The sequence below is a fragment of the Pantherophis guttatus genome, chromosome 5, assembly GCF_059756535.1.
Source record: "Pantherophis guttatus breed Tessera chromosome 5, ASM5975653v1, whole genome shotgun sequence".
Taxonomy (NCBI): domain Eukaryota; kingdom Metazoa; phylum Chordata; class Lepidosauria; order Squamata; family Colubridae; genus Pantherophis; species Pantherophis guttatus.
Window position 1 is genome coordinate 19,499,960 of NC_142067.1, and position 26,351 is coordinate 19,526,310.

Sequence of the window (26,351 nt, forward strand, 5' to 3'; positions counted from 1 at the left end):
TTGGGCAGTCATATAAATGTTCTTAATAAATAAATAATACTTTGATTTTTTCCTACAAAAATGTACTTATATTAAGTTTCCCTGTTCAAATTCATCTTGCTGGTTTCTGCACATTGTTGCATTTTATCAATATCTTCCCTGAACCTTGATTCAGTCCTCAAAGATGTCTGCTGTTGGACAATCTTATTATCTAAGGACTCGTCCATGTCTATCCCAGTTCATGAATATTCTGACAGTATCTTGCCATCAGTATATTCCAGTCATGAGTTTCATCCCACCTAGTTTCAGTAATGGCAACTATATCATACATATTTTGCTTACAAATATGACATCATTATTGTGATCCACCAGCAGCCTGTGGACCTGGCAGCAGAGTCAGACAGTGAGGAGGCTGGGGAGGACAATGGGCCAGTCCTGGAATCAGGGGGAGGCCTGGACAAGGCCTCTGCATCAGAGGCAGAGATGGGGCCAGGGCCATCTGGGAGCAATGCGCGGACTACGGAGCCTCCAGAGGCGGACAGCAGAGAGGCAGAGGAATAGGAGGAGCATATTCCTAGTGCACGCATGCAAAGAGCTGCCAGAAGGCAAGAGCAGCTGAAGAAAAAAGGACAACTCAGGAGCAAGGCCAGAAAATGATTGGTCGCTCCCATAAGGCTTTGTAGAAAAGCAACATTGAATCTCGTGCTTCTTGTCAGCATCTCTTGAACTTTGTGGTGGTTTTGCCAAGAAAAGCCTTTGGCAGGTTGCCAAAGACCTCAAAGGTTGGTGATAAGGCCGATGGACTGGTTATTAAGAATTTTGTTTTGGACTAAGCTGAGAATGAATTAATTCTCAGCTGTTTTAATAAAATAAGTTTGTTGAGGACTCAATTGTGTTTGGTAATCACTACTTGTGCCTTGGTCACAACAATCATGCTCTTTTCCCCATTGGTTCAGGATCTCACTTTCAATGAATTTATTTATTTATTTATTTATTTATTTATTTATTTATTTATTTATTTATTTATTTATTTGTTCGATTTATATGCCGCCTTTTCCGGAGACTCAGGGTGGCTTACAATGCGTTAAGCAATAGCCTTCATGCTTTTGTATATACCTGCTTAATAGGGCTTTTGAGCCCCGCCAAGCGGTGTTCTTTTTTATACAAAGCCAGTTTATTGCCCCCACAAACCGGGTCCTCATTTTACCTACCTCGAAAGGATGGAAGGCTGAGTCAACCTTGAGCCTGGTGAGATTTGAACTTGCAGTAATTGCAGGCAGCTGGTGTTACTTAACAGTGCTTTAGTCTGCTGCGCCACCAAGGCTCTTATAAATTTGATGTAGCAGAAGTTCCCAGAGAATGTAATATTGGCTAGCATACTTTGAGGGAAGTTTGTAAATACGCAGAGGCTTCAGGAAACACGATTTTTAAAAGACACTTGCAACTTTTTTCAATTTCAACTGTAAAATGTGGGTTTTATTTTTATTTTTTATATACATGAATACACCCAAATGTAGTTCAATAAAACATCAACAAAGTTTAAAATGGAGATGGTTGCATGACGAAACTTCTACGTTTCAATCACAACAGACAAACTGCACATCATTAAGCCCTGTGTTATCAGTGAACATTGAAGTTCTAAAACGCTCAACTTTGGTCTTGATACCACTTATGGCCCCAACTTCGCAGGAATCGCTCCATGGACCATAACGACCCCAATTATTTGAAGAACCCTGCAGCACTCCCTCATTTCCGCAAATGAATTTAATATTATTGGCTGCTGTATCATCACCCACTGTTTGATTGCCTTCCACCCGGAGAGCGAATGACATTAAATTGCCACCAGAACATATACGATACAGTCCCCAATCTCCAACCCTGTAAGGAAATACAATATTCAGAAAAAGCATAGAAAGGGCCTCAGAGATCTTCTAGTCCAGTGGTCCCCAACCTTTTTATCGCCGCGGACCAATCAGCCTTTGATAATTTTACCGTGGCCCGCTGAGCGCGCGCAGGGGTAGGGGCTTTGTGCCACACGTGCGTACCTGCGCGGGGCTCTCTTCCCTGGAGCCTTTGCGCACGGCCCAGGAGCTTTTGCGCACAGCCCAGGAGCTTTTGCGCACGGCCCAGGAGCTTTTGCGCACGGCCCAGGAGCCTTTGCGCTGCAGCGTTCATGTCCCCCGGCCGCTGCGCGGCCCGGTGCCAGGTACTCCACAGCCCGGCACCGGTCCGCGAACCGGGGGTTGGGGACCACTGTTCTAGTCCAACCCCCTGCTCAAAGGCAAGAACTTTATACCAGTCAAATGGTTATCCAGTCTATCCAGTGAAGAACAACTCTGAAAGGCAAGCTATTCCATTGATTAATTGTTCTCACAACTAGAACATTTTTCCTTAGTTCTAAGTTGGATATCTCTTTAACAAGCTTCCATCCATTGTCCTGCCCTCTGATGCTTTGGAGAATAAGTCAATCCCCTCTTTTCTGTGACTACTCTTCAATACTGGAAAACATTTATTATGTTTCCCCTAATCCTTCTCTTCGTTAGGCTAGACATATCTAGCCTAACGTGTTTATCATATCTCATACTGAAGTTTTATGCATAATAACGTAAAACTGCATAAAACATTTAGTGTCCTGTACATCATGTGCGATTGCACATGATTTGTGATAAATAAATTTGCACCATAACTTTCTGTGCAACTAGCTGTTCTTGTGGACCAGGAATAAATTCAGTGGCTTTTTTGCTCCTGAAATTCAGCTTCATTTCTGACAAGCAGTTTAACATTGGAGGTTGAGGAAGATTGTGATTCTTGCTTTCTCTGTCTTATTTTCTTTGGATTCATAATTATCAGCACAGACCAAATAATGCAATGATTAAAAATTATCCTATTTTTCTCACATCAGTTCATGTAGCATAACATATTTCTGCCAACCCTGCAAAGTGAAAGAGAGATACTCACTCTCCAATAGTAGATGTCTTTAATATATTCCCTGTGCAGATAAGGCCGATGCCATTAAGAGATGTGTCATCATAAGATATACCTTGAGGTTGTTGAACCTAATGCAAAAGTTAAAAAAAAAAATCAAGACTGCAGGTAGTCCTTGACTTATGACTGTAACTGAGCCCGCAATTGGTCATAAGTTGGTCATTAAGCAGGTCATCACATAACCGTACCTAATTTTATTACCTCTTTTGCAACAAGCTTTAAATGGATGGTTCAGCCATTAAGCGAACCCACTCTTCACTCTGGGGCATTTTTTTTTCTGAAAACTGAAAATAAATGTCGATTTCTGACAAAAAATGTTGTAAAGCAAGATCATTTGATGGCAAGATGCTGCAAATGGCCATGAATGTGGTCATATGATCACCAGGGGATAGCTATTAGAACTTTGAATCCAGGTTTCAATCCACCTAAGCAGATTTTTTGAGATCCCTCATAACTTTAAATGCTCACTAAGCGACCAGTCATATATTAAGCCCCAAACTCGCAATAAAGCATCATATCTGAATTGGATTACTTCATACGTCAATGTCCCAAAGGTGCTTTTTTCGAGAGGCAACTGGACTTTCTGGTTTTTCTTTGAAGACGTTTCGCTTCTCTGAAGAAGGTAAAGAAGCTTCTTGGATGAGAAGTGACACGGGACTCCTCCCACTGCCATGAGAGGGCAGTGGAGTCCAGCCTACCGGCATTGAGATCTATTTTGCTCCAGTACTTTTAGACTACTTGTCGAACCCCTGGCCAGATCTTACCTCCCATCTATGCTTATTGGATGTATATGGCAGCCGCCCTTCTTGCATTGCGAGACTCCACCCTCTCGCAGGCCTGGCCCTCCACACTATCGAAGGCCTACCTTGATGATGGGTTTTGGATTCCTGAGAGGTGGCATGTTGCGAAGAGAGGGTTGAGGGGCTTTTTTAACCATGTTTTTAGCTAAAATTTTAAGGGGTTCTGGGGGGGGGTTGTTTTAAGACCGGACCTGGGGGGATCCCTAGAGATCAAGGGACTAGCCTGTCGGATGGTGGCTGCAGGGGGTGCGGGGAGGGGGGGCAGTTGGGGTACAGTGGGGCGAAGGTCATTCTATCCCCGTGGTGTTGGGAGGAGTGGTAGTGGAGGGAGCAGAGGGTGTAGGGATACCGGTGGGGTGCGCTTCCGCTGCTTGCAGCGAGTTCAGTGCTCCGGCCCTCGTAGGTTCACCTGCGCACTGGGGGGGATGGGACTGCGAAACCCGGGACTCAGGCTGGTGTATGTTAATGCCAGGTCCATTGTGTGTAAGGCCCCCCTTGTCCATGATTTGATTGACGAGGGGGGTGCAGACCTGGCTTGCATCATGGAGACCTGGTTGGGCACGGAGGGAGGGGTTCCTCTCTCCGATCTATGCCCACCGGGTTTCCAAGTATTACACCAGCCGCAACTCCACAGGAGGGGTGGCAGGGTGGCGGTTGTCATCAGGGAAGGTCTTAGACCTAGGGAGGTCACTGCCCCTCAGATTGGCGGGTGTGAGTCCCTTCTGTTGAAATGGGACCCTGGAGTACAGTTGGCTCTGTTGATTACATACCTGTCTCCCAGCTGTGTGTCTTCAGTCCTGCCCGCACTACTCAAAGTCTTAGCTGAACTGACAGTTGAGCTCCCCAACCTGATGGTTGTGGGAGATTTTAATCTCCCATCAGCCGGCGAGACATCAAAGTTGGTGCGGGAGTTCATGGCCTCCATGACGGCTATGGACCTGACTCAAGTTGTACAGGGCCCAACTCACAGCGGTGGACACACACTCGACCTGTTTTTCATCTCTGGGCAGTGGATAAATGCTGGGGGTAGGGGTGATCTTTCTGTGTTACCCCTGTCATGAACTGACCATTCCCTCCTTCAGCTAGACTTTCCTTCCGCCAACATCCACCTCTGGGAGGCGGAACCGACTCGTTGGTTCCACCCCAGGCACCTGATGGACCTGATAGGTTCCTGATAGAGCTTGGGACATTTCCCACTGACCTATCCTGTGGTTCGCCAGAGGCCCTGGTGGATGCCTGGGAACAGGAGACCACCAGGGCACTGGATCGAATCGCCCCCCTGCGGCCTCTCCTCCGACAGGGATCCCGGGCAGCTCCATGGTTTTGTGTGGAGCTCAGGGAAATGAAGCATCCAAAGAGATGCCTAGAGGACCGTTGGAGGTCTTCCCGTTCCGAGTCTGACCGAACACAGTTAAGAACCCATATTAGGTCTTATCTTGTAGCAATGAAAGCGGCAAAACATGACTATTTCGCTGCTCTCATTGTGTCTACAGAAAATCACCCAGCCTGGTTCAGTGTGACCCGCTCCCTTCTCCATCAGGGAGCGAGGGAGGACCCCTTGCAAGGCAAGAGGATTTTGCGCAATTTCTGCAAGACAAAATCGCTCAGATTTGGACGGGGTTAGACTCCGACTGGGCAGGATCCGACGAGGGGATGGGAGCAGATCTTGGAGGTAACAGCTGGTTTGACTTTGATCCTGTTTCTATGGAGGAAGTGGACAGGATTGTGAGTAGAAGGGGGGCCTCCACATGTTTACTGGACCCTTGTCCCTCCTGGCTTGTTGTGGCAACCAGGGAGATGACTGGAGACTGGATCCAGGCAATTATCAATGCTTCTTTGAGAAATGGGGTCTTCCCTGCCTTACTCAAGGAGGCGGTGGTTGGTCCCCTCCTCAAGAAGCCTGTCCTGAATCCAGCCTCCCTGAAAAACTTTCGTCCTGTCTCCAACCTTCGCTTTATAGTGAAGGTTGTTGAATCTGTGGTGGTGTACCAGCTTCCGCAATTCCTGGAGGAGACTGATTATCTAGACCCATACCAATCAGGCTTCAGGCCTGGACACAGCACGGAAACGGCATTGGTCGCCCTGATGAATGATCTCTGTCGGGCCCAGGATTGGGGTTATTCCTCCATCCTTGTGCTACTTGACCTTTCAGCAGTTTTTGATACCATCAACCATGGTATCTTAACTGCGATGTTTCAGGGGGCTGGGGGTGGGGGGCACTGTTTTACAATGGTTCTCCTCCTACCTCTCGGGCCATATGCAGTTTGTTTAGGCAGGGGGGTCAGAGATCCTCCCCGAGGCTCCTCACTTGTGGGGTACTGCAGGGGTCAGTTCTCTACCCCCTGCTCTTTAACATCTATATGAAGCTGCTGAGTGAGATCATTCGTGGTTTCGGGGTGCGGTATCACCAGTACGCTGATGATACCCAACTTTACATCTCCACCCCGGACCAACCCAGGGATGCCCTTTCCATGATGTCTAAGTGCCTGGAGGCAGTACGGGTCTGGATGGGTAGGAACAGGCTCAGGCTCAACCTCTCCAAGACAGAGTGTCTGTGGATACCAGTGTCCCATGATCTAGCTCCCCAATCACTGTTGATGGGCGGGGAGTGTCTTGCTCCCTCAGAAAGAGTTCGTAATCTTGGCGTCCTCCTTGATTCACGGCTGTCTTTAGTGGACCATCTAATGGCCGTAACAAGGGGGGCATTTGCACAGGTTCGCCTGGTGTGCCAGTTACGCCCTTTTCTAGACAGGGACGCCCTCCGTAAGGTCACTCATGCTTTCATTATCTCTCGGTTGGATTACTGCAATGCCTCTACATGGGGCTGCCCTTGGGGTGCACCTGGAGGCTCCAACTGGTCCAGAATGTGGCCGCGCGAGTAGTTATGGGTGCATCCCGCTACTCCCATATAACACCACTATTGCGCGAACAGCACTGGTTGCCGGTGGTCCTCCGGATCCGCTTCAAGGTGCTGGTACTCACCTATAAAGCCTTTCATGGCCCTTCATGGCAAATACGGGGTATTTGCAGGATCACCTCCTACCGGCCTCCCACCGCCCAGTGCGCTCACATAGCACTGCTCTCCTCTGGGTCCCCTTGGCCAGACAGTGCTGGCTCGTGGTCCCCAGGATGAGGGCATTCTCTGTGGTCGCACCGACCCTCTGGAATGGGTTGCCCACCAGGCTCCGGATGGTCCCCGACCTCCGCACCTTCCGCGCCGACCTAAAGACATGGCTCTTTCAGCAACTTCCCTGATCTGCCGTGGATTTTAACTTGGGGATTTGGGGATTTTAATTGGTTTTTAATATTATTTAATTTTATCTATTGTTGGGTTGTTTTATTGTTGTGAGCCGCCCCGAGTCCTATGGGAGAAGGGCGGCATATAAATCTGACAAATAAATAAATAAACATCTTCAAAGAATAACCAGAAAATCCAGTTGCCTCTTGAAAAAAGCACCTTTGGGACAACCATGACCTGGATGACTGAGAATCTCCATAGACATTCATACTTCAATGTAATCAGGAATTGGGGTCTTTTGGGGGGAGAAGAAGGAGGCAAGAAAATTGCCAGGCATTTCTACTGCCCTTTCCTACCTGCCCAACACCAAGTCTTCATTTGTGGTGATTTTCTTTTGTTTAAAATATGATGAAGTGTAATGCTGATCTTTGGGAAATAATAAAAATAATAATATTTTTCCTAACAGTTTTATCCTTTATTAAAAAGATCTCATCTGAAGTTTCCATGTTTATTTTCTCCACTTGAGCACACCGTTTTAAAACCAACTGAAACAGGGATCAAAGCTAATACCTTATTAAACTTTCTTAAATTCTTCTATTTCTGCTGCCATAAAATAATAAATGGATGTGAAGCAATAAAAAGGGTAATTAAGAGACTATTACTCAGTAATCTTAATATTATGCTCAAAAATTGGGCCTCTCAGTTTGCCACCAAATCTCTGGAGGCTACAATGAAATAAGTTTAGGATTACGAGTTATCCATTATGAATGAATGAATGAATGAATGAATGAATGAATGAATGAATGAATGAATGAATGAATGAAGCAAAACCACCTTAAGGACAAAGCTACTAATTATGAGTGCAGAGAATCTTTGCTAGAGTGGACTGACCAAACATAAGAGAATGATATTGGCCAACTGAATGTCATTATAATATAAAATATTTAGAGCTACTTTTTAATATTTCATAGGATAATGAAAAAGCAACATTAATAAGGAAGCACTGAGAAGCGTTCAATAAATTAGGGCATCTTAAATAGTCTCTAGACCAGGGATGGCTAAATTTTTTGTCATCGCATGCTGAAAGTGCACCCATAATGTAGTGTGCTTGCAACCCCCCATGCACCATGCTTCCCCGCACAAGCGTGCACTCCCTCGTGATACTCTGTCCCCCGTGAATGGACATGTGAACCCACATACTCCCTTTGCCCCCCACGCATACATGCGCGACCCCTGTACTGCCCCTGACCACCGCGCATGCGCACATGACCCACCTGTGCTACCCCAGCCCCTCTCTCATTTGCATGTGGCCCGCCAACACATACACACACAATCCCCCTGCGCTTCTCCCACCTCTGGCACATGCCTGCACGTCTTCCACATGCGCCACGCCCCCCACACATGCACGGCAGAGACACAAAAATCAGCTGGCTGGCAGGAGGCACATGCATGTTGGACCTGAACTGGGGCAACAGGTCGTGTGCCTGCAGAGAGGTCTCTGTGTGCCACCTGTGGCACCCGTGTCATATGTTCGCCCTCATGTCTCTAGACTGCTTGCAGCCACTACATCTGAATCAGGCCAACATCTGCTCTAGATATTTGTAGCAACATGCGTCATCTGATCAACAACTTTTCATTGCTCAACAACTTTTCTTTTCCTTAACTTCCCTCCCTGTTTTTAGTATTATCACCTCAAGTTCCATGATTTTGTTTCCACAAGCCCAAGGGAAGTTTTAGCAGCCCCCAAAATGGGTTAAGACTCCTTTAGAGAGATGACTTGGAGAGTGCATTAGCCTCATGAGGTCTGAACAGAGTAAAACCAGGAGACTTTTACCTTCAACACAAATCCTCCTGCATAGCCTGTTGGACACATGTCTAGTTCCCCCCATTCTCCCCACTGTCCTCCATTTGGCACTTTGAGGATCTGGTTATAATCTCGACATTCTGCATTCCAAAGCCAGCAGGAAAGGATCAGGAACACTGCAGAGCTGAAGTGAGGGTCCATTGTCAGACAATTCTGTGTAGATCAACATAAGAAATACTTTATACTTATCAAGTTTTGGGATGTGTACCTGACAAGCAGGTTAGCTTGGTCACTCACCAGTGAAACACCGGTGAAGCGGATACATCAGCGCCTGCATTTTCTGTGTCATATGAAAAGAGCACATCTTCCTTCCCCTACCCTTACCACTTTCTATAGAGGCACGATTGAAAGCATCCTGTCCTGTTGTATTACTGATTGGTTTGGAAATATTACTGTTTCAGACAAGAAGGCTGTGCAGAGAGTGGTGCGAACGGCAGAAAAGATGATTGCAAGTTCTCTTCTTTCTCTCCAGGACATAGCACGGGGTGTCATACATTGAGGGCCACATCAGGGTTGTATTTGGCCTTGGGGAGCTGGGGTGGCGTGGCCATGGTGGGCATGGCTAGCTCGATGTCACTTGTGTCAGGGGCGCCTGTGGCGACTCAAGTGCTCTGCCACCGAAAACAGGCTCCTGAGCTGTGCTTTTGGCTACGACAGATTCCTGCAACCCTCAGCCAGTGAAAACGTAGTTTGGGACAACTGCCTTAATGTATTTTTCTCCTTTATTACTTGAAGCTTTTCACACTCTATGGACTCTTTAGCCTTTTCTTTTTCTTTGCCTTAATTTCTCAGTCTCTCCTTCCTTCTCAACCATCTCTCACATTTATGGTCACACTATTCTTAGAGCAAAAAGAGTTATTCATATTCCACTTGAACCAAGTTTTTTACTTTTGTAAACAACTAGATGTATGTAATTCTGACTCAGTCACAACCTCTGGTCTCCCTTCCCTGCTCTCTGCAGCCCCTGCAGCTCCACTTACTGTCTTCCTGCAGTTAATTGTCTTATAGCCAGAATGGGAAGGACTTTAAATGGAGAACTATTTGTAGGCAAGATGAGAAATAGGGGCAGGGTCAATTCTAAATGTTTATTGTTTGGTACACATAAGAACCCAGACTATTAGTTTCACTCCCTAACTTTTGCATTAGTTGATCACCCACAGAGATTTCATATATTTCTATACTTGGAATAACAGGAAGTCAAGGTACTAATTTTTAATAATTAGTCATAAGAGACTTGGAGATCAAGTTGCCTACTTCTGCAATAAGCCATAGTTTGCACAGCACAAGAGTAGCTCACATAGCACTAAGTCAAACAGACCATATTATGGGACACCATCATGTATGAATTCCAGCCACTAGAAAGAATAGATTTCCTTCTTTTTACTAAAATGGGTAAAACACACAATTCTGTGTGTGTGGTATTGGAGGGAAGAGGAAATTATTAATCATGTGTCCATGTTAATCATATTATTACATGGTCCTTCCAAAAACGTCTGCAGAGATGGAGCAACTCAACCACTGTGACTATGCAAAATGTTTTTCCTTGGAAAGAAAAAAAAAGTATGTAAAATGCCCTGGAAAATTTGCACATTAGCCTATTAAGTTCTTAATTTTGAAAATGCACACATTTTTATTTATTTATTTAAATATTTCCCCCCTATTATCTCATATAGTCTTGGCACCACAGCCATTCAGTTCAACAATCTGCATGTCTTCCTCTGGAAGGATGGTGTCCTCCAGAAGAGTTAACCAAGAAATTCTACTAACTCTACATTTACTGTCTTTACGTTTTGAAATGGATTATCTAGGCAAATCTGAAACCAATACTGAAGCTAAGTGTTCAAACAGTGTTTTTTAAAGAAATTGCTGAAATTAATTGCTGAAATGCTTTCTAAAAATTAACTGTCATAACAAATTGCTGAACTATTTCTTGGTAAAAGCCATAATCTCATGGAAACTTATTTTTATCAGTTTAAGTCAGTCTGCCATATTTAGTGTAATTGATGACTTGAAGAGAACATGTCCTTGGAACAGATCATTCTGGTTGGATTATATGGACCTCTGCAGAAAACAGCCCAACAATTGTATTAGTGAAGAAGAGTGTTTGACCTCAGGGGGCCGAGGTGGGAATGACCAACTCGCTCTGACTCTTGTCAGGGGTGCCTCTGGTGGCTTGAGTGGTCTGCCAGTGAAACAGGCTCCCAGGCTCCGTTTTTGGCTGCAACAGTTTCCTGCAACCCTTCACTGGCAGAGGCACCGTGGCCAATCCTTTGTTGTTTCCAGAGTGACTCCATGGGCTGGATCCGGCCTACGTGCCTTGAGTTTGATACCCCTGATTTAGAGGTATTTTCTTTATGATGCAGTAAAACAAAGGCATTATGCTTCTATAACTTTATGTATATGGAGATTCTCAGTCATCCAGGTCATGGTTGTCCCAAATGTGCTTTTTCAAGAGGTAACTGGACTTTCTGGTTTTCCTTTGAGGACGTTTGACTTCTCATCCAAGAAAAAATGCAAAAAAAAAAAATGCTTTAAAAGCAAAAAAAAAATGCTTTTAAAAGAAAACAAAAGCCTCTGACGATCAGGCAACTCAGCTGGGATCGTCAGAGCCTTTTAAAAGCATTTGTTTTACAACCTCTTTAGCCAAAGAGGTTGTAGAAAAAAATGCTTTTAAAAGTAAAAAAAAAAAGTTGGCCATGCCCACCCAGTTACATTACCCCCCCCCACCAAGCCACGCCCACAGAACCGGTAGTAACAAATTTTACATTTCACCATTGGTATAGATAAAAATTAAACAATTCGTTTTTAATTTAGTTTACCATGCTATTTGCAACAGAACTGTTAAATCACATAAAACTCCTAGTTAAAGGATTAATTGTGTTAAAGGATTAATTCATGTCAAACAAAGCCAATTGAACACAGGCAGATGTGCTTTAGTGGTACCACACACTTTTGGTTCAAACACAGCAGAGGAACTTCATATCACGGATCGTTGCATCATCTCCCCGGCCTTGAACTTCCTCAGTTTTTGCCTGGATTCCACATATGGAGCCAATACGGCAATGTTTGCTCCACGGACCAAATTTTTGCCCATTATGTGACGTTCCCATTAGTATAGTTCCTTCTTTACAACTGAATTGGATATTATTAACTGCCTTATCATCAAGTAGTCCTTTGAATTCTACCATGTTGAGAGAAAAAGAAACGAAGTTGCCTATGGGGCATTCCTGAAATTCTGTCCAATTTCCCCACCTGTTAAAAAAAAAAAAGAACATTTTTCATTTCAAAATGAGTTAAGATCAAGAATCTGTGAATCATCAAGAAGCAGAAATAACATGAGTCAGGTGTAGTTCCATTCTTCCTAATATCTAGGGCTTAATCATAGAGAATATAAATATTATGAAGTTTAAATGAAAATATGGATCAACGCTGCATCCAATAGCTTCAGTCTCAATGTAATGATCAGAATGTATATAAGCTTTTCTGGGTATAACCAGTGGTCGAATTCAAATAATTTAACAAACAGTTCATCCAGGGTCAGGTTGGCTGTCATGTAAGGTGACCAGATTTTAACATTGGTAAAGAGGGACACCATTGTGGGCGTGGCTTATTTTGTGGGTGTGGCTTGGAGGTCATGTGACTGGGTGGGCATGGCTAGCTGGTCATGTGACCGGGTGGCCATGGCTATGTGTATAGGGACTACTCAGAGGGCTGAAAAAAGTCATTTCTGACAGGTCCTCGCACTTTTGACTGGTCCTCACACTTATGACAATCCTCACATTTATGCCCGTGCAGCATTCTTAACAACCATGTCACTCATTTCACAACTGCTTCTCTTCACCATGGTGATAAGATAGGGCAAAAAACGTAAAATGTGAGGACAGTCAGAAGTTCGAGGACTGGTCAAAAGTGCGAGGACCAATCAAAAATAACTTTTTCAGCCCTCTAAGTAATCCATATGCATAAAAGGATACAGCAATAGAGAGGGATGAAGGAAGGGAAGGGAAATTAGAGTAGGAATGAGGGTAAGAGAGGGAGGAAGAGAGGAGGAGAAGGAGAAAGGAAGAGGAAGTAGGGAGGAGAAGAAGAGGGTGGGGGGAAGAGAAAGTAAGAAGGAAAGAAAAGAGAGAGGTGGTAGGTTTGAGGAGAAAGATTGCTGTACAATAAAAAAGATGAAAGGGAAGAAAGCCAACCCCAAACAAATATAAAGATATTAAGATAAAGAATGAATTGTTAAACTTTAAAGAATAAAAGAGAACAAATATGAATAAATAGCAATAATTAGAAACACACATACAAACATACAATGTATTTTCTTTGAACAGAGTATTTGGCCGGTTCACAAATTTAAACAGTGTTTAGTCATTTCAATTAAATTTACAATTTCTATATTTCCTTTTTGCCATATTTATTCCTCATCTATTTTTTTTAAAAAAACAATATTACCCTTCATCCTCATCTCTAATCTTAATCAAATTCAATTTTTCCCTTCTATTCTATATTATTCCCCTTCCCGTTGTCATCTATTTTTATATCCATCCTCACATTGGTTAATTATGTAATTATGTAATATAGTTGTTTAATACAAATTCAACATTTTAATATAAATCAATTAGTTATATAACTATCTTTTTTGTATATTAATCAATATGAACATGAATATTCAAATTATTTCTATGCAATCCAATTTCTTACAAATCAATTAATTATATTTACCAATAATAATAAACCAAATAATTTCCCCCATATATTCCTCCAAACCACAACTTAACCATTTCTGCTTTCATCACAATATACAATTAATAGTATCTCAATTATTACAATTCCCTAGTTAAATAGAGCTTTTTTTCTTTTGTGTTTTAAAATCTTGAACTCTCCTCTTTTGCCCTAAATTTCCCATTGTTTGCACCTACCTTTTTTGGTGAGGAAAAAGAAAAGAAATCTGCTGCCTAATTTTCCAACGTTGGAGAAAACAGCAAAGCCAACAGCCTGTTTTACTTTCAGTTTCCTTTTGAGCTTGGTTTGCACAAGGAGAAAAAAAAATCTGCTCGAGCAATTTAGCAAGCAGCAAGAGCCCTGCGCAAAACAGCTGAGAGCAAATCAGCTGAGAGTGGGGAAGCCGAGCTAATTAACGTGCTAATTAACCTATGCGGAAGCTGTAGGGGGCTGTTTTTTCTATTTTTGCAGGCATCGGTCTACTCTTTTTGTTTTCTTTTAACACAGAACAGCTGTAGGTCGGCCCTTTGAAGCCCCGCGGCAAGAGTTTAAACAGTTTTTTTCCCTCTAGCCATCAGCTGGGACTCAGGAGGCAGAATGAAAAATCGGGACTTTTTTAAAACACTGCGGGACGTGGGACAAATTGCTAAAAATCAGGACTGTCCCGCCAAAAGTGGGATGTCTGGTCACCTTACTGTCATGGGAGGCATGGCCCAGCCCCATCCTCCAGCTCCGCAACATATGCGGTTCTTAAATTTCCACCCTTTGCCAAAAGGCTGTTTCCAAGGGTTTATGTCTGCACATTGGTCTCATGCTGTTTCAAATTTCTGGTCATGACTCCTTTAAGAGGCGAGGTTTCTGAGGAACAAGTAGGAGAGATGTTACCATAGAGACAATGAGTTGATGCTCCTGAGAGTTAACACGGGAAGGTGAAGAATTGGGGGGAAGTGGAGGGAGAGTTCCCCCGTCCTTGTGGAGCTGCATGCAGAGAAACGGACAACGGAGGGGCCAGCACGAAAGAAGGAGGAGGAGCAGGGAGAAGAAAGAGGAGAAATGGCCTTCTCCTTCCCTTGTACCTACCATTGCATTGCCCATTTCTCCATTGCAGCGCAGCACCCAGGATCCACTTTGATAGCAGGGGGTGGGTAATTTAACAACTGGTTCACTTGAACCAATGCGAACCGGTAGAATCCATCTGCATATTTGAACTGCTTATTTGAAGGCAAGAAGCCTATATCCAAGGGAGGCCTGCATAGGGGATGGGGAATCTGAAATGCTCTCTACATGGGGCTCCCCTTGAAAAGCACCCGGAGGCTCCAACTGGTCCAGAATGCGGCCACGCGGGTGGTTATGGACACAACTCGTTGTGCCCACATGACACCCTTCCTGCGCGAGCTGCACTGGCTCCCAGTGGTCTTCCGGGTGTGATTCAAGGTGTTGGTTACCACCTTTAAAGCTCTCCATGGCATTGGACCTGGATACCTTCGAGACCGTCTTCTGCCACCAGAAGCCTCCCACCGGCCAGTTCGCTCCCACAGAGAGGGTCTCCTCAGGGTGCCATTGGCCAAATTATGTCAGCTGGTGACACCCAGGGGGAGGGCCTTCTCTGTGGAAGCCCCTGCCCTTTGGAATGAACTCCCCCCAGAAATTCGTAAAATCTCTGATCTCCGTGTATTTCGCTGTGCCCTCAAAACCTTGTTGTTCCGCCAGGCTGGGCTATCAATGTAAAGATTTTAATTGGTTTTAAATGGGATTTTAAATTTGGGGTTTTATAAATTGGGCCTATTATTTAATAATTTTAATTATTTTTAAATTTTGTCTATCTTTGTGCTTTTAATCAGGCTGTACACCGCCCTGAGTCCTTCGGGAGAAGGGCGGTATAGAAATAAAATAAATAAATAAATAAATAAATAAATAAATAAATAAATAAATAAATAAATAAATAAATAAATAAAATCCATTCTGGGAGCATGTGCATTTTTTCTTCTCACTTTCCATCTTTTCTGAGCAAGCCTGAAAAAAATATACTTTTCACTATTGTGACAAGTTTACCTTCCCTTTAATCATGCAGCAGTAGGTAGCCTACTACCACTCTCAGTGACATTTTATGTTACCAAACTCAATGTAAATGAAAATGAAGCACCAACCAAGATGAAAATATTAATGTTCTTATACAGGGAGGATAGGTGTTTGGGAAAATATTGTGGTTTCCTTTGCAAATAAGTGGGGTGGTAAGAGGAGAAAAATAGTTGGAACCCATTATTGGAATCAGGAATGGTCAAAAGCAGATGACATTCCTGAACAGGAACAGAAAATATTTAAGCTTAGCTCACAGAAAAGACTGAGAGGAGAGATGACAGCAAGGTTAGAAAATCTAAACCATTGTCATATAGAGCAGTGGTCCCCAACCCCCGGTCCGCGGACCGGTGCCGGGCCGTGGAGTACCTGGCACTGGGCCGCGCAGCGGCCGGGGGCCATGATCGATGCAGCAGCCGGGGGCCATGATCGCTGCAGCGGCCGGGGGACATGATCGCTGCAGCGGCCGGGGGACATGAACGCTGCAGCGCAAAGGCTCCTGGGCCGTGCGCAAAGGCTCCAGGGAAGAGAGCCCCGCGCAGGTACGCACGTGTGGCCCAAAGCTGACGTGTACCTGCGACCCTGCAGACGTCTCCCAGTCTCCCTGCGGCTCTACAGAAAACGCCTTGCTCAGAAGACGTCTCCCCGGTGTTCCTGCGCCTCTACAGAGCGCTGCGGCGACAGATAAGGTCCTGCAGTGATCTACCATCCCGCACAGGCCTGCTAGAAAGGGTGAGTGAACCTGCCGGGGGTATATGTGAGGGGACTGCGGGATGAAGAAGGGGAGGCGGGCGGGGGGGGTCGGGAGTCGATGAGAAGGACCCCGATGTTTTTTTGGGGGGTGGTCCTGGTAATTGACTGAGGAGGTCCAAGTGTTTCCCAACCAGGGTGCCTCCAGCTGTTTCCAAACTACAACTTCCAGCATGCCTGGAGGGCCAGAGGCTGTCTGGGTATGCTGGGAGTTGTAGTTTTGCAACAGCATCAAAGAAACATAAAACTTTTAACAGACAATACAATGAGTCCTACTTGAAATATGGATTTATTGGGATAGGTGATTCCCACGCGCCAACCCCGCTCTGCATAGTTTGTGGTGAGCGGCTCTCTAATGAGGCAATGAAACCCTCAAAACTGCTTCGCCACTTGAATGCCAAGCACCCTGGATTAAAAGACAAACCCCTGCAGTATTTTGAAAGAAAAAAAAGGGAACACGAAGGACAGAAGATATTTCTGAGGGCCACCACAGCAATAAAGGAGAATGCTCTGAGAGCATCATATTTGGTGGCTAACCGTATTGCTAAGGCTAAAAAGCCATTCACTATCGGTGAAGAATTGATCTTGCCCTCCACTAAAGACATTTGTCGTGAACTTTTAGGAGAGGCTGCTGTAAAAAAGGTAGCAAATGTGCCTTTGTCGGCTAGCACCGTGACTAGGCGCATTGATGAAATAGCTGAAGACATTGAGACACAATTGTTGGAGAGGATTAATACTTCACCGTGGTACGCACTACAGGTTGATGAATCTACAGATATCGACAACAAGGCAATACTACTTGTTTATGTGCGATATCTTTATCAGGAGGATGTGCATGAGGATTTATTATGTGCACTATCTTTGCCAACCAACACCACAGGAGCAGAACTGTTCAAGTCACTGGATGGTTATATATCAGGACAACTAAAATGGTCCTTTTGTGTCGGCATATGCACAGACGGAGCTGCTGCCATGACCGGACGGCTGTCTGGTTTAACCGCTCGGATTAAGGAGGTTGCACCTGAGTGCGAATCTACACATTGTATCATTCACAGGGAAATGCTGGCAAGCCGAAAAATGTCACCAGAATTTAACAGTGTATTGAATGATGTGGTTAAAGTTATTAACCACATCAAAGCAAACGCCCTTAACTCGCGTCTATTTGAGCAGCTTTGTGAGGAGATGGACACAGAGCACAGATGCCTTCTCTTATACACAGAAATAAGATGGTTATCCAGAGGAAAATCACTATCCAGGGTGTTTGAATTAAGAGAGCCATTGCAAAGATTTCTCTCAGAAAAGAAGTCACCACTGGCAGCACATTTCAGTGACAAGGTATGGCTTGCAAAACTGGCTTACCTGTGTGACATATTTAGCCTGCTCAATGAACTCAATCTGTCCCTTCAGGGGAAAATGACAACTGTTTTCAAGTTGGCTGACAAAGTAGCTGCATTTAAAGCCAAACTGGAGTTGTGGGGACGGCGTGTGAACAGAGGCATTTTGGACATGTTTCAGACATTAGCGGGGATTTTAGGAGAGACTGAGCCTGAGCGTTCATTCTCCCAGTTGGTGCACGATCACCTGTCTTTGCTTTTAGAAGAGTTTGAGCGCTACTTCCCAACCACAAAAGACCCACGAACTGATAAGGAATGGATCCGCGACCCATTTGTCAACAAACCAGATGAATGTAGCATGTCTGTACAAGAAGAAGATCAACTGCTGGAGATTGCAAATGACGGCGGCCTTAAAACTGTATTTGAGACAACAACTCTGCCGGTGTTCTGGATTAAAGTCATGGCGGAATATCCTGAGATTGCCACTACAGCTCTTAAGTCCCTTTTGCCTTTTCCAACATCCTATCTGTGTGAAGCGGGGTTTTCTGCAGTGACAGCAACCAAAATAAAACAACGAAATAAACTGGACATAAGCAAGACACTTCGGGTGTCATTGTCTCCTATTACCCCCAGATGGAACCGTCTCGTTGCAGAAAAACAAGCTCAGGGTTCTCATTGATTCACTAGATTCTAGTAACTAGAGCGCTTAGTTAAAGTTTAACTGTTAAAATGTTAAAGCACTTTATATTTATGTAATTGTATTTTATTTTGTAAGGCATGTTTAAATACAATAAAATAAAAGTTGTTTAATCAAAACAATCTGATATATAAACAATCAATGTGTCATCGCGAACAACGCCCCCCACCCCTGCGCGCGCTCAGCGGGCCACAGTAAAATTATCAAAGGCTGATTGGTCCGCGGCGATAAAAAGGTTGGGGACCACTGATATAGAGGAACTGCATTTTTTTTTTTTAATTTGATTTATATGCCGCCCTTCTCCGGAGACTCAGGGCGGCTTGCAATGCGTTAAGCAATAGCCTTCATACTTTTGAATATTTATACAAAGTCAGCTTTGTTCTCTGGCATCCTGTAGAACAGGAGCAGAGCCAGTGAGTTTAAAGTATCAGAAAGAGATAAGGTTCTCCAGTTATTAGGAGAAATTTTCTGATGGAAAGAGTTATCAGCCAAAGGAAAAGGCTGACTCATAAAGTAGTGAGTTTTCTCTCACTGGAGTCTTCAAAACAGAAGCTAGACTTAGACTTAGAATCAGTTTATTGTCACTTCGAATGTATACTAATCGGCATACATTAAATACATCTTTCCGAGGTAGGTAAAATGAGGACCTGGTTTGTGGGGGCAATAAGCTGACTTTGTATAGAAAAGAACACCGCTGGGGGGGGGGCGAAAGCCCTACTAAGCAGGTACAGTATATACAAAAGTATGAAGGCTATTGCTTAGCGCATTGTAAGCCGCCCTGAGTCTCCAGAGAAGGGTGGCATATAAATTGAATCAATCAATCAGTCAATCAATCAATCAAAAAAATGGAATTTCATTGCATACAGGTCTCAAAGGCTCTCCACCTCCAATGTATACTACATAAACATGACTAAATAAATAAATACAAAACTATGCATATATCCACATATATTATATGACACGGAGCAACAACACAGTCTATTTTGGATGTGTACATGTACATGGCGAGAGAAACGAATCTTGCGTATTTAACAGACGGGTGGCATAAGGAACAAAGCTGTTACAGAATCTGGTAGTCCTGCTAGAAATACTTCAAAACCTCCTCCCAGAGGGGAGCAACAGAAACAGTCCATGAAGTGGGTGTGTGGGATCTCTAACAATGCTTCGAGCTTTAAGCACATCGCTCTTATAAGCATGTCTTTTGAATGACGGGAAGCGAGCTTCCTATAATCTTCTCGGCTGTCCTTACCACTCTCAGTATGGACTTTCTATCTGAGGCACTGCTGCCACCAAACCAAACGGTGATGCAGTTTGTTAAAACACTCTCAATCTCGATTGAGAGTGGCCAGGACAGAAGGAGAAAGATGTGCTCTCCTCATCCGACGCAGCCATTTGTCCAAAATGCTTTGTCAGATTCTGTTCCAAGAAGGAAACATAGATGCCCTGAGATGTGCCTTCCAACTCCATGCTTCTGTGATATTTCCTTGAACAATTTAAATACAGAGGAAAGCTATCATATGTCAGCTATGTGACAGTTAACCGTTAGTTGTAGCCGTTCTCCTCACAGGCGATAGAAAAGAATATGACAAATGTTGTCCCAAAGGTGCTTTTTTTAGGAGGCAACTGGACTTTCTTGTTTTTTAAAAAATCCTTCCATTTGCCACTAACCTGTCAGAGCTGAAGAAGCTTCTTGGATGAGAAGTGAAACATCTTCATACGAAAAAACAGAAAGTCCAGTTGCCTCCTGAAAAAGCACTTTTGGGACAAACATGGCCTGGATGAGCTCTACAGACTTTTTCAGGAGGCAAAAGTCTTTCTTGAAAAGAAAAGACTTTTAGCTATACAATTTGGGATGAACACCCTTTGAATGATGTGGGAGTAGGAATGGATTTCCAGAGGAAAATAATTATAGACTACAGGAACCAGGATCACTACTCATGTGATCCTGAAGGCACAGATAAACCTTCAAGTGCTTCAACAACCCTCTAAAAGGATGCAAATACCAGCTGTCTGCAAGGAATATAAATCCAGAAGTGGGCTGCTACCAGTTCGCACCGCTTCTCCTGAACTGGTTGTTGGAAGAAATCTTTTTCCACTTTACAGGGCTACTCCTGCAAGGGAGGCAGGAAGGAAACATTCTAGTACGCCTGTATTTCTAGCCTAATCCTTATTTTAATTGCCCTGCTGCTTTAAGTGTTTTCAGAAACTGCCTCTGGGTTAAGCTTGTTACATTGTAAATGCCCAGACTTTCTGTCTGTAGACTAAGTTTCTCTGGAATCCCCCCCACCCCCCACAAGTTTTTTGTGATACTTTTATTCCTGGAGTGTCAAGTTTCCGAAAGATACCCTAATTAATTCATGAGCCATGATCCAAACTTCAAAGGAAATATATTCATTTATCAGGAGCACCATTCCGGCAATACTCGGATGCAGTTAGGACTGATCCTACGTAGATTTACGTTCCCCTATGACCCTGTCTCTCCACTCCTCTCTGGCCATGTCATAAATCACATTCTCCAATTAACCACTTTGGCTGCCTGTGAAACCTAACACCCTCCTTCTGATTGCGATCAGAAAGAATGTATGGAATTCACTTCAGTTCTCCCTCCCTCCTCCTCATGGCAACTTGAAAGTTTTGCAAGTTGACATGGAGCTTGACTTTCTTAAAGATTGTTAAAGGGTTGTTTTATGCTTTTTGGAGTATACTTTCAACACAGCTGGAACAACTATTTACAGAAGGCTTGGCATAGCCATAGAAGAAATGGCTGAGAGGCAGAATGCAAGCTTGGCATTCTGTCTGATTTTTTTACTGCCTTTCTGGGGGCATGTGATCTTTCCTTAAATCTGGACGATTACCTAAGGATATCTTGTGAGGTGAGTGAGATCAGCTGGTATCTTTAAGTGGTGCAAATGGATCTAATGATTGCTTCTCCTGGGTGGGAAACTGTGCTTTGTCAGCTCACTGAACACAGGAGTCTCTTGTCTATGGGGATTCTTCAGTCATCCAGGTCATGGTTGTCCCAAAGGTGCTTTTTTCAAGAGGCAACTGGACTTTCTTGGTTTCCAGAAAGTCCAGTTGCCTCTTGAAAAAGCACCCTTGGGACAGGAGTCTCTTGCATTGCTTAGGAGTGGGCAAGGCACATGATTGCTCATGGATAATAAGTGGATCCTCCGTCCAATTTGTTTTAGTTTTCTCTCATGATAATATGGCATAGTAACATGGCACCAATTGTAGAAAGTTAGCACCCAGCCCTCAACTAGAAGAATGAAATATTTTGAGAAATATTAAAAATGAAGAATGTATTTTCCTGAATGAGAAATGGAGAAACATGTTTTCTTAGAGGGAGAAAGCAGCCCACATAGGCAAAAATTCCCTGCAACAAGGTCTGAACAAAGGCAGAATGGGATTAGCCCTCACTCAAGATGTTAATTTGTTAATTTGTCTCTTCAGCTCAGCATTTTGTAGCCCAAATATGTCCACCCACTTTCTAGAGAGCTTAAATGACTCTCTCTGGTAAAGGGTTTCACTTTATGAGCAAGAGTAACTTGGCTGATGATAGTTATCCTTGTATTTTAACTATTTTAATTCCTCAATGTGCTTTGGCAACCTGCCTGATTTGTAACTCCGGGTTGCAGGTATTGCTGAGGAAAAGGAAGGTATTCAGACAGAATGCTTTAGGTTTCCATGACGGCTGTGGCTCATTGACCTTCAGTGTGTATTCCCCCATTTCTAATCTAATGACTGGTATTTAGGGCAGCTTTTTGCAAGCAAAGAAGCTTTTTGTATTTTTGTAAAGATAATCCTTGATTTACAACAGTTCATTTAGTGACCATTCAAAGTTACGGGGACACTGAAAAAAGTGACTTACGACCATTTTTCACACTTATGACCGTTGCAGCATCCTCACGGTCATGAGAGGGCAGGCGAGGCAAAGCGCTCCTCAATGTAAGTGAGATTAAGCCACACCCACCCAGTCACGCCCACCCACCCAGCCACACCCACCCAGCCAGTCATTAGGGCAGAGAACCCAATTGTTAAAAAATTTGCAGCCCACCACTGTATAAATCTTTCCATTTCCCACTATCTTGTTAGAGCTGAAGAAGCTTCTTGGATGAGAAGCGAAACATCTTCAAAAGAAAAAACAAAAAAGTCCAGTTCAGTGGTGGGTTGCTACCAGATCAGCCCAGTTCGGGCGAACCAGTAGTAGCGGCAGCAGGAGGCTCCACCCACCTGGCCGGACATCATCAAATACGTGAGCGAATTGGTAGCAAAGGTAAGTGAAACCCACCACTGGTCCAGTTGCCTCCTGAAAAAGCACTTTTGGGACAACCATGACCTGGATGACTGAGAATCTTTACAGACTGATATGATTACTGTTGCCAAGTTCAGTCTGGACATTGGCAGATACTCATTTTATTACATTACTCAGAAGTCATTTCACCCATAAATAGCAGCCGTGAAAACCTACACTCTATAAAATAACCACCAGTAGACTCCAGTCATTCAAAAGCAATCAGAAAGATTTGGAATTAGTATCATTTGCTTTTCAATCAGCAAAGCTGATTTCCCATTAACCTGCTCTTCCTATCGATTTCCAAGAAAACAAATGCAACAAAAGAAGTGAAGCAAATCCAATTTACCGTCCACTCTTAGTTTCAATTATTGTCCCATCGGTACATTCAAGACGAATACTGTTGAGACCACCTGTGTCGTCAGTCCATATCGTTTGGGTTGGTTGCATCTGATGGAAAATTTTATTTTATTTATTTATTTATTTCGAATTTATATACCGCCCTTCTCCCGGAGGACTCAGGGCGGTGTACAGCCACAAATAAGAAACATAAAATACAAACATTAAAAACAATTAAAAGAATATATATCTATTTGGCCCCACAATTTAAAAAGTGACAAACCAATTAAAAACATTTTAAAAAATAAGGAAAGGTCAGTGGAAATTTCTGACATGTCTAATACTGAGAGTAGTCCTACAACCAGGCTACATCAAGAATGAACCATATTTTTTTTCAAATCATATACACATTATTGTGACACAAAGGTGAATTTCTACCTACAGCAAAGAAAGCTCAACTGTTTTGCAATATAGTCTTGGCTCCAAAGATGCATGAAAATGCAACCTTTCTGTGTTCTGGCCTAGACATTCCACAACCTGTTCATATGTCTCTATGCAAGAATTTTCTGAAACTTCAAGAAGCTGAATTCAGAAAAGAAGTAATTCCAATTTTATTCCAAAGACAATGGTTTCCGCCATTCTAATTTCAGGTTCGTTCATTGCCGATCATTCTTTACTTGGGATCACAGCACAGATGCCTCTGGCAGGATTGCAAGGCTGAAGGCTTCGGATGGAGCATTTTGGGGATGTCTGTACTGCAATCCCAAAAAAAGGACAGGCTGCAGGAAAATCCTCCCCCCTTTTTTTTCTGCTGATCGTTCTTTACTTACAGCTCTGCACACAGCTGTCCTGAGAGCTGCAGCACCCACCTACAGGATTGTAGCCTGGCACCTGCAGCGCCAAGTAGGCATGCAGGCTGGAGCTAAGTAGCCCAAAGGAGACAGCTTCCTGCCAGAAATCCATGTCCAGCCAGAGAGCGGTTCCTAGGACTGCCCAATTCTCAATCAGCTGGCTGCATGGTAGGAGTGGGCTTCCTGCCCACCTGAAAGAGAGGCTGGGTTGCATAAAGGGGCTTTCTCTCCAAGACCTCTCAAGTGCTGGGCTGCGGGCTCCACCCCAGGGAGCCTCAATCAGGGCCAAGCTCTTGGTAACCGATTGAGGTAAGACTGTTCCTGAAGGGGGCACAAGACGCGTGGGGCCTCCTGTTGCTTTTGCAACCTCAAAATCAGCATTACCCTCACTGCCCTAAGCCATTCTATATTTGGAGGAACATGCCCATAAACCAGAAAAGCAATAGGGTGGGGGAAGCAAAATACCTTCAGTGCAAAGCCATTAATATGTCCTGTGGGACAGAATATTCTCTCTCTCCAAGTACCCCATCGTCCTCCATTTGGCACCTTAAGGATGGCTTCATATTTTCGTGTTTCTGAATCCCATGGCCAGTAGAGTAGGATTAAGAAGACCCAAATACTAATGGTGAGGTCCATGAATATCTTCTGGATCTAGAACAGGAATCTTAGGAAAGAAGAGTATTTTTTTTTTTAATTTGATTTACATGCCGCCCTTCTCCGAAGACTCAGGGCGGCTTACAATGTGCTCAGCAATAGCCTTCATCCTTTTGTATATTTATACAAAGTCAGCTTATTGCCCCCACAAACTGGGTCCTCATTTCACCTACCTTAGAAAGGATGGAAGGCTGAGTCAACCTTGAGCCTTGGCGAGATTCGAACCCTGCAGTAATTGCAGGCAGCTGGTCTTAATAAGCTTAATAACAGGGTACCTTAAACCCCTGTACTACCAAGGCTCTTGTATTGTTTGAACATGATTTGCATACTTTGCTTCTTCTCCCTTTTCCTGACTCTATCATTTTGATTGAGTCTCCTCTACCTTGGTGAAAATCCAGGTTTTCAGATATTGACACTAGACGAAAAACTTGCTGCTATTTTTGATTAAGATAAATTTTTGGGAGGAAGATCATTGAAAAGATTTTCTTATTACAATATGATGTTTCCAAGAAGCTTAGAATAACTGGAAAATGGAATTGGAATAATAATTGTAAAGACTTTGGAGCAATGGTGATGGATGGATCTTCCATTTTTTGAAAGATTGCACTTTTTAGAGATCAGCGCAACTAGTGCAAGTATCTAGAAAGTGGGGATAAGTTTTTTTCAGAATGTAGAACTGACCATAGAACTGACCACAAACTTAGAGAGAGCTTGGGAAGGATTCCATGGAAAACAACTTAAGAATCTTGGGAAATTTTGAAAAGTGAGATTATAAAAGCCCAGTCTAGCACAATACTAATGAGGAAGAAAAATAATAGCTCTCAAAAGAAACCAGCATGGCTGCATAAAGAACTCTCTGACAAATTGAAAGACAAAAAGGACAAGTATAAAAAATGGAAAGAGGGGCAAATAACTAAGGCAGAATATCAGCAAATAGCCCGAGCCTGTAAAGATAAAGTGAAGAAAGCTAAGGCTCATAATGAACAAAGCCTTGCAACAAAAGTAAAAAATAACAAAAAAAAAAAGCTTCTTCCAACATGTTAAAAAGAAGAAAAAAGTCAAGGAAATGGCAAGGAGAAAATGGCAAGAAGGTGACAAGCAACAGGGAGAAAGCAGAACTACTTAACTAGTTTTTTGCAGCTATCTTTACACAAAGGGAAAAAACAGTCCAACCTATCAAAAACAGCACCACAAAAAACAGATTAGGAATACAAGTTAAAATAGGCAAGAAAATGATAAGTGAACACCTGTCTACCCTAGACGAGTTCAAATCACCAGAACCGGATGGATTACCACCCAAGGTTCTGAAGGAGCTGGCAGACGAGATCTCGGAACCACTGAACTATATCTTTCAAAGATTCTGGAGCACCGGGGAACTGCCAGAGAACTGGAAAAGAGCTGATATAGTTCCTATTTTCAAAAAAGGGAAAAAAATATCCAGGAAACTACAGACCTATCAGCCTGACCTCAATACCAGGGAAGATTCTGGAAAAGATAATCAAGCAACAAATCAGTGAACACCTAGAAGCAAACCAAGTAATAACCAAAAGCCAACATAGGTTTGTCAAAAACAGATCACACCAGACTAATCTTATTGCATTCTTTGACAAAGTGACAAAATTAGTGGACCAGTGGAATACTGTCAATATAATTTACTTGGACTTCAGTAAAGCATTTGATAAAGTAGACCATAACCTACTACTAGATAAAGTAGAAAAATGTGGGTTAGACAGCATCACCACTAGATCGATTCATAACTGGCTGACCAACCGCACTC

At 43.5% G+C, this 26,351-nt stretch overlaps 2 protein-coding genes across 2 annotated transcripts; both read right to left on the reverse strand.

The window, feature by feature from the left end:
• Window positions 1–1,556: 1,556 nt before the first annotated feature.
• Window positions 1,557–9,007, reverse strand: LOC117663937 (vitelline membrane outer layer protein 1-like). Its single transcript, XM_087895652.1, has 3 exons — window positions 8,837–9,007; window positions 2,938–3,035; window positions 1,557–1,857 (listed from the first exon to the last, which is right to left on the reverse strand). Exons 1-3 carry the CDS (start codon window positions 9,005–9,007, stop codon window positions 1,557–1,559), a joined length of 570 nt encoding a protein of 189 aa, XP_087751778.1.
• Window positions 9,008–11,786: 2,779 nt separating this feature from the next.
• On the reverse strand, window positions 11,787–24,584 carry LOC148113291 (vitelline membrane outer layer protein 1-like). The gene is made up of 3 exons (XM_087894643.1): window positions 24,386–24,584; window positions 23,080–23,180; window positions 11,787–12,118 (listed from the first exon to the last, which is right to left on the reverse strand). The coding sequence occupies exons 1-3, from the start codon at window positions 24,554–24,556 to the stop codon at window positions 11,824–11,826; spliced, it is 567 nt and encodes a 188-aa protein (XP_087750769.1). The 5' UTR covers window positions 24,557–24,584; the 3' UTR covers window positions 11,787–11,823.
• Window positions 24,585–26,351: the final 1,767 nt, after the last annotated feature.

Excerpts from the sequence above, each read along its gene's own strand:
- LOC117663937 (XM_087895652.1), bottom strand. The coding sequence starts at position 9,007 with ATGGACCCTCACTTCAGCTCTGCAGTGTTCCTGATCCTTTCCTGCTGG. Across the intron at positions 3,036-8,836 it reads CAGGAGGATTTGTGTTGAAG|GTTCAACAACCTCAAGGTAT; the intron begins GTAAAAGTCTCC and ends CTTTTGCATTAG. Across the intron at positions 1,858-2,937 it reads AAGACATCTACTATTGGAGA|GGTTGGAGATTGGGGACTGT; the intron begins GTGAGTATCTCT and ends ATTTCCTTACAG.
- LOC148113291 (XM_087894643.1), bottom strand. The coding sequence starts at position 24,556 with ATGGACCTCACCATTAGTATTTGGGTCTTCTTAATCCTACTCTACTGG. Across the intron at positions 23,181-24,385 it reads TTAATGGCTTTGCACTGAAG|ATGCAACCAACCCAAACGAT; the intron begins GTATTTTGCTTC and ends ATTTTCCATCAG. Across the intron at positions 12,119-23,079 it reads ATTGAAACTAAGAGTGGACG|GTGGGGAAATTGGACAGAAT; the intron begins GTAAATTGGATT and ends TTTTTTTAACAG.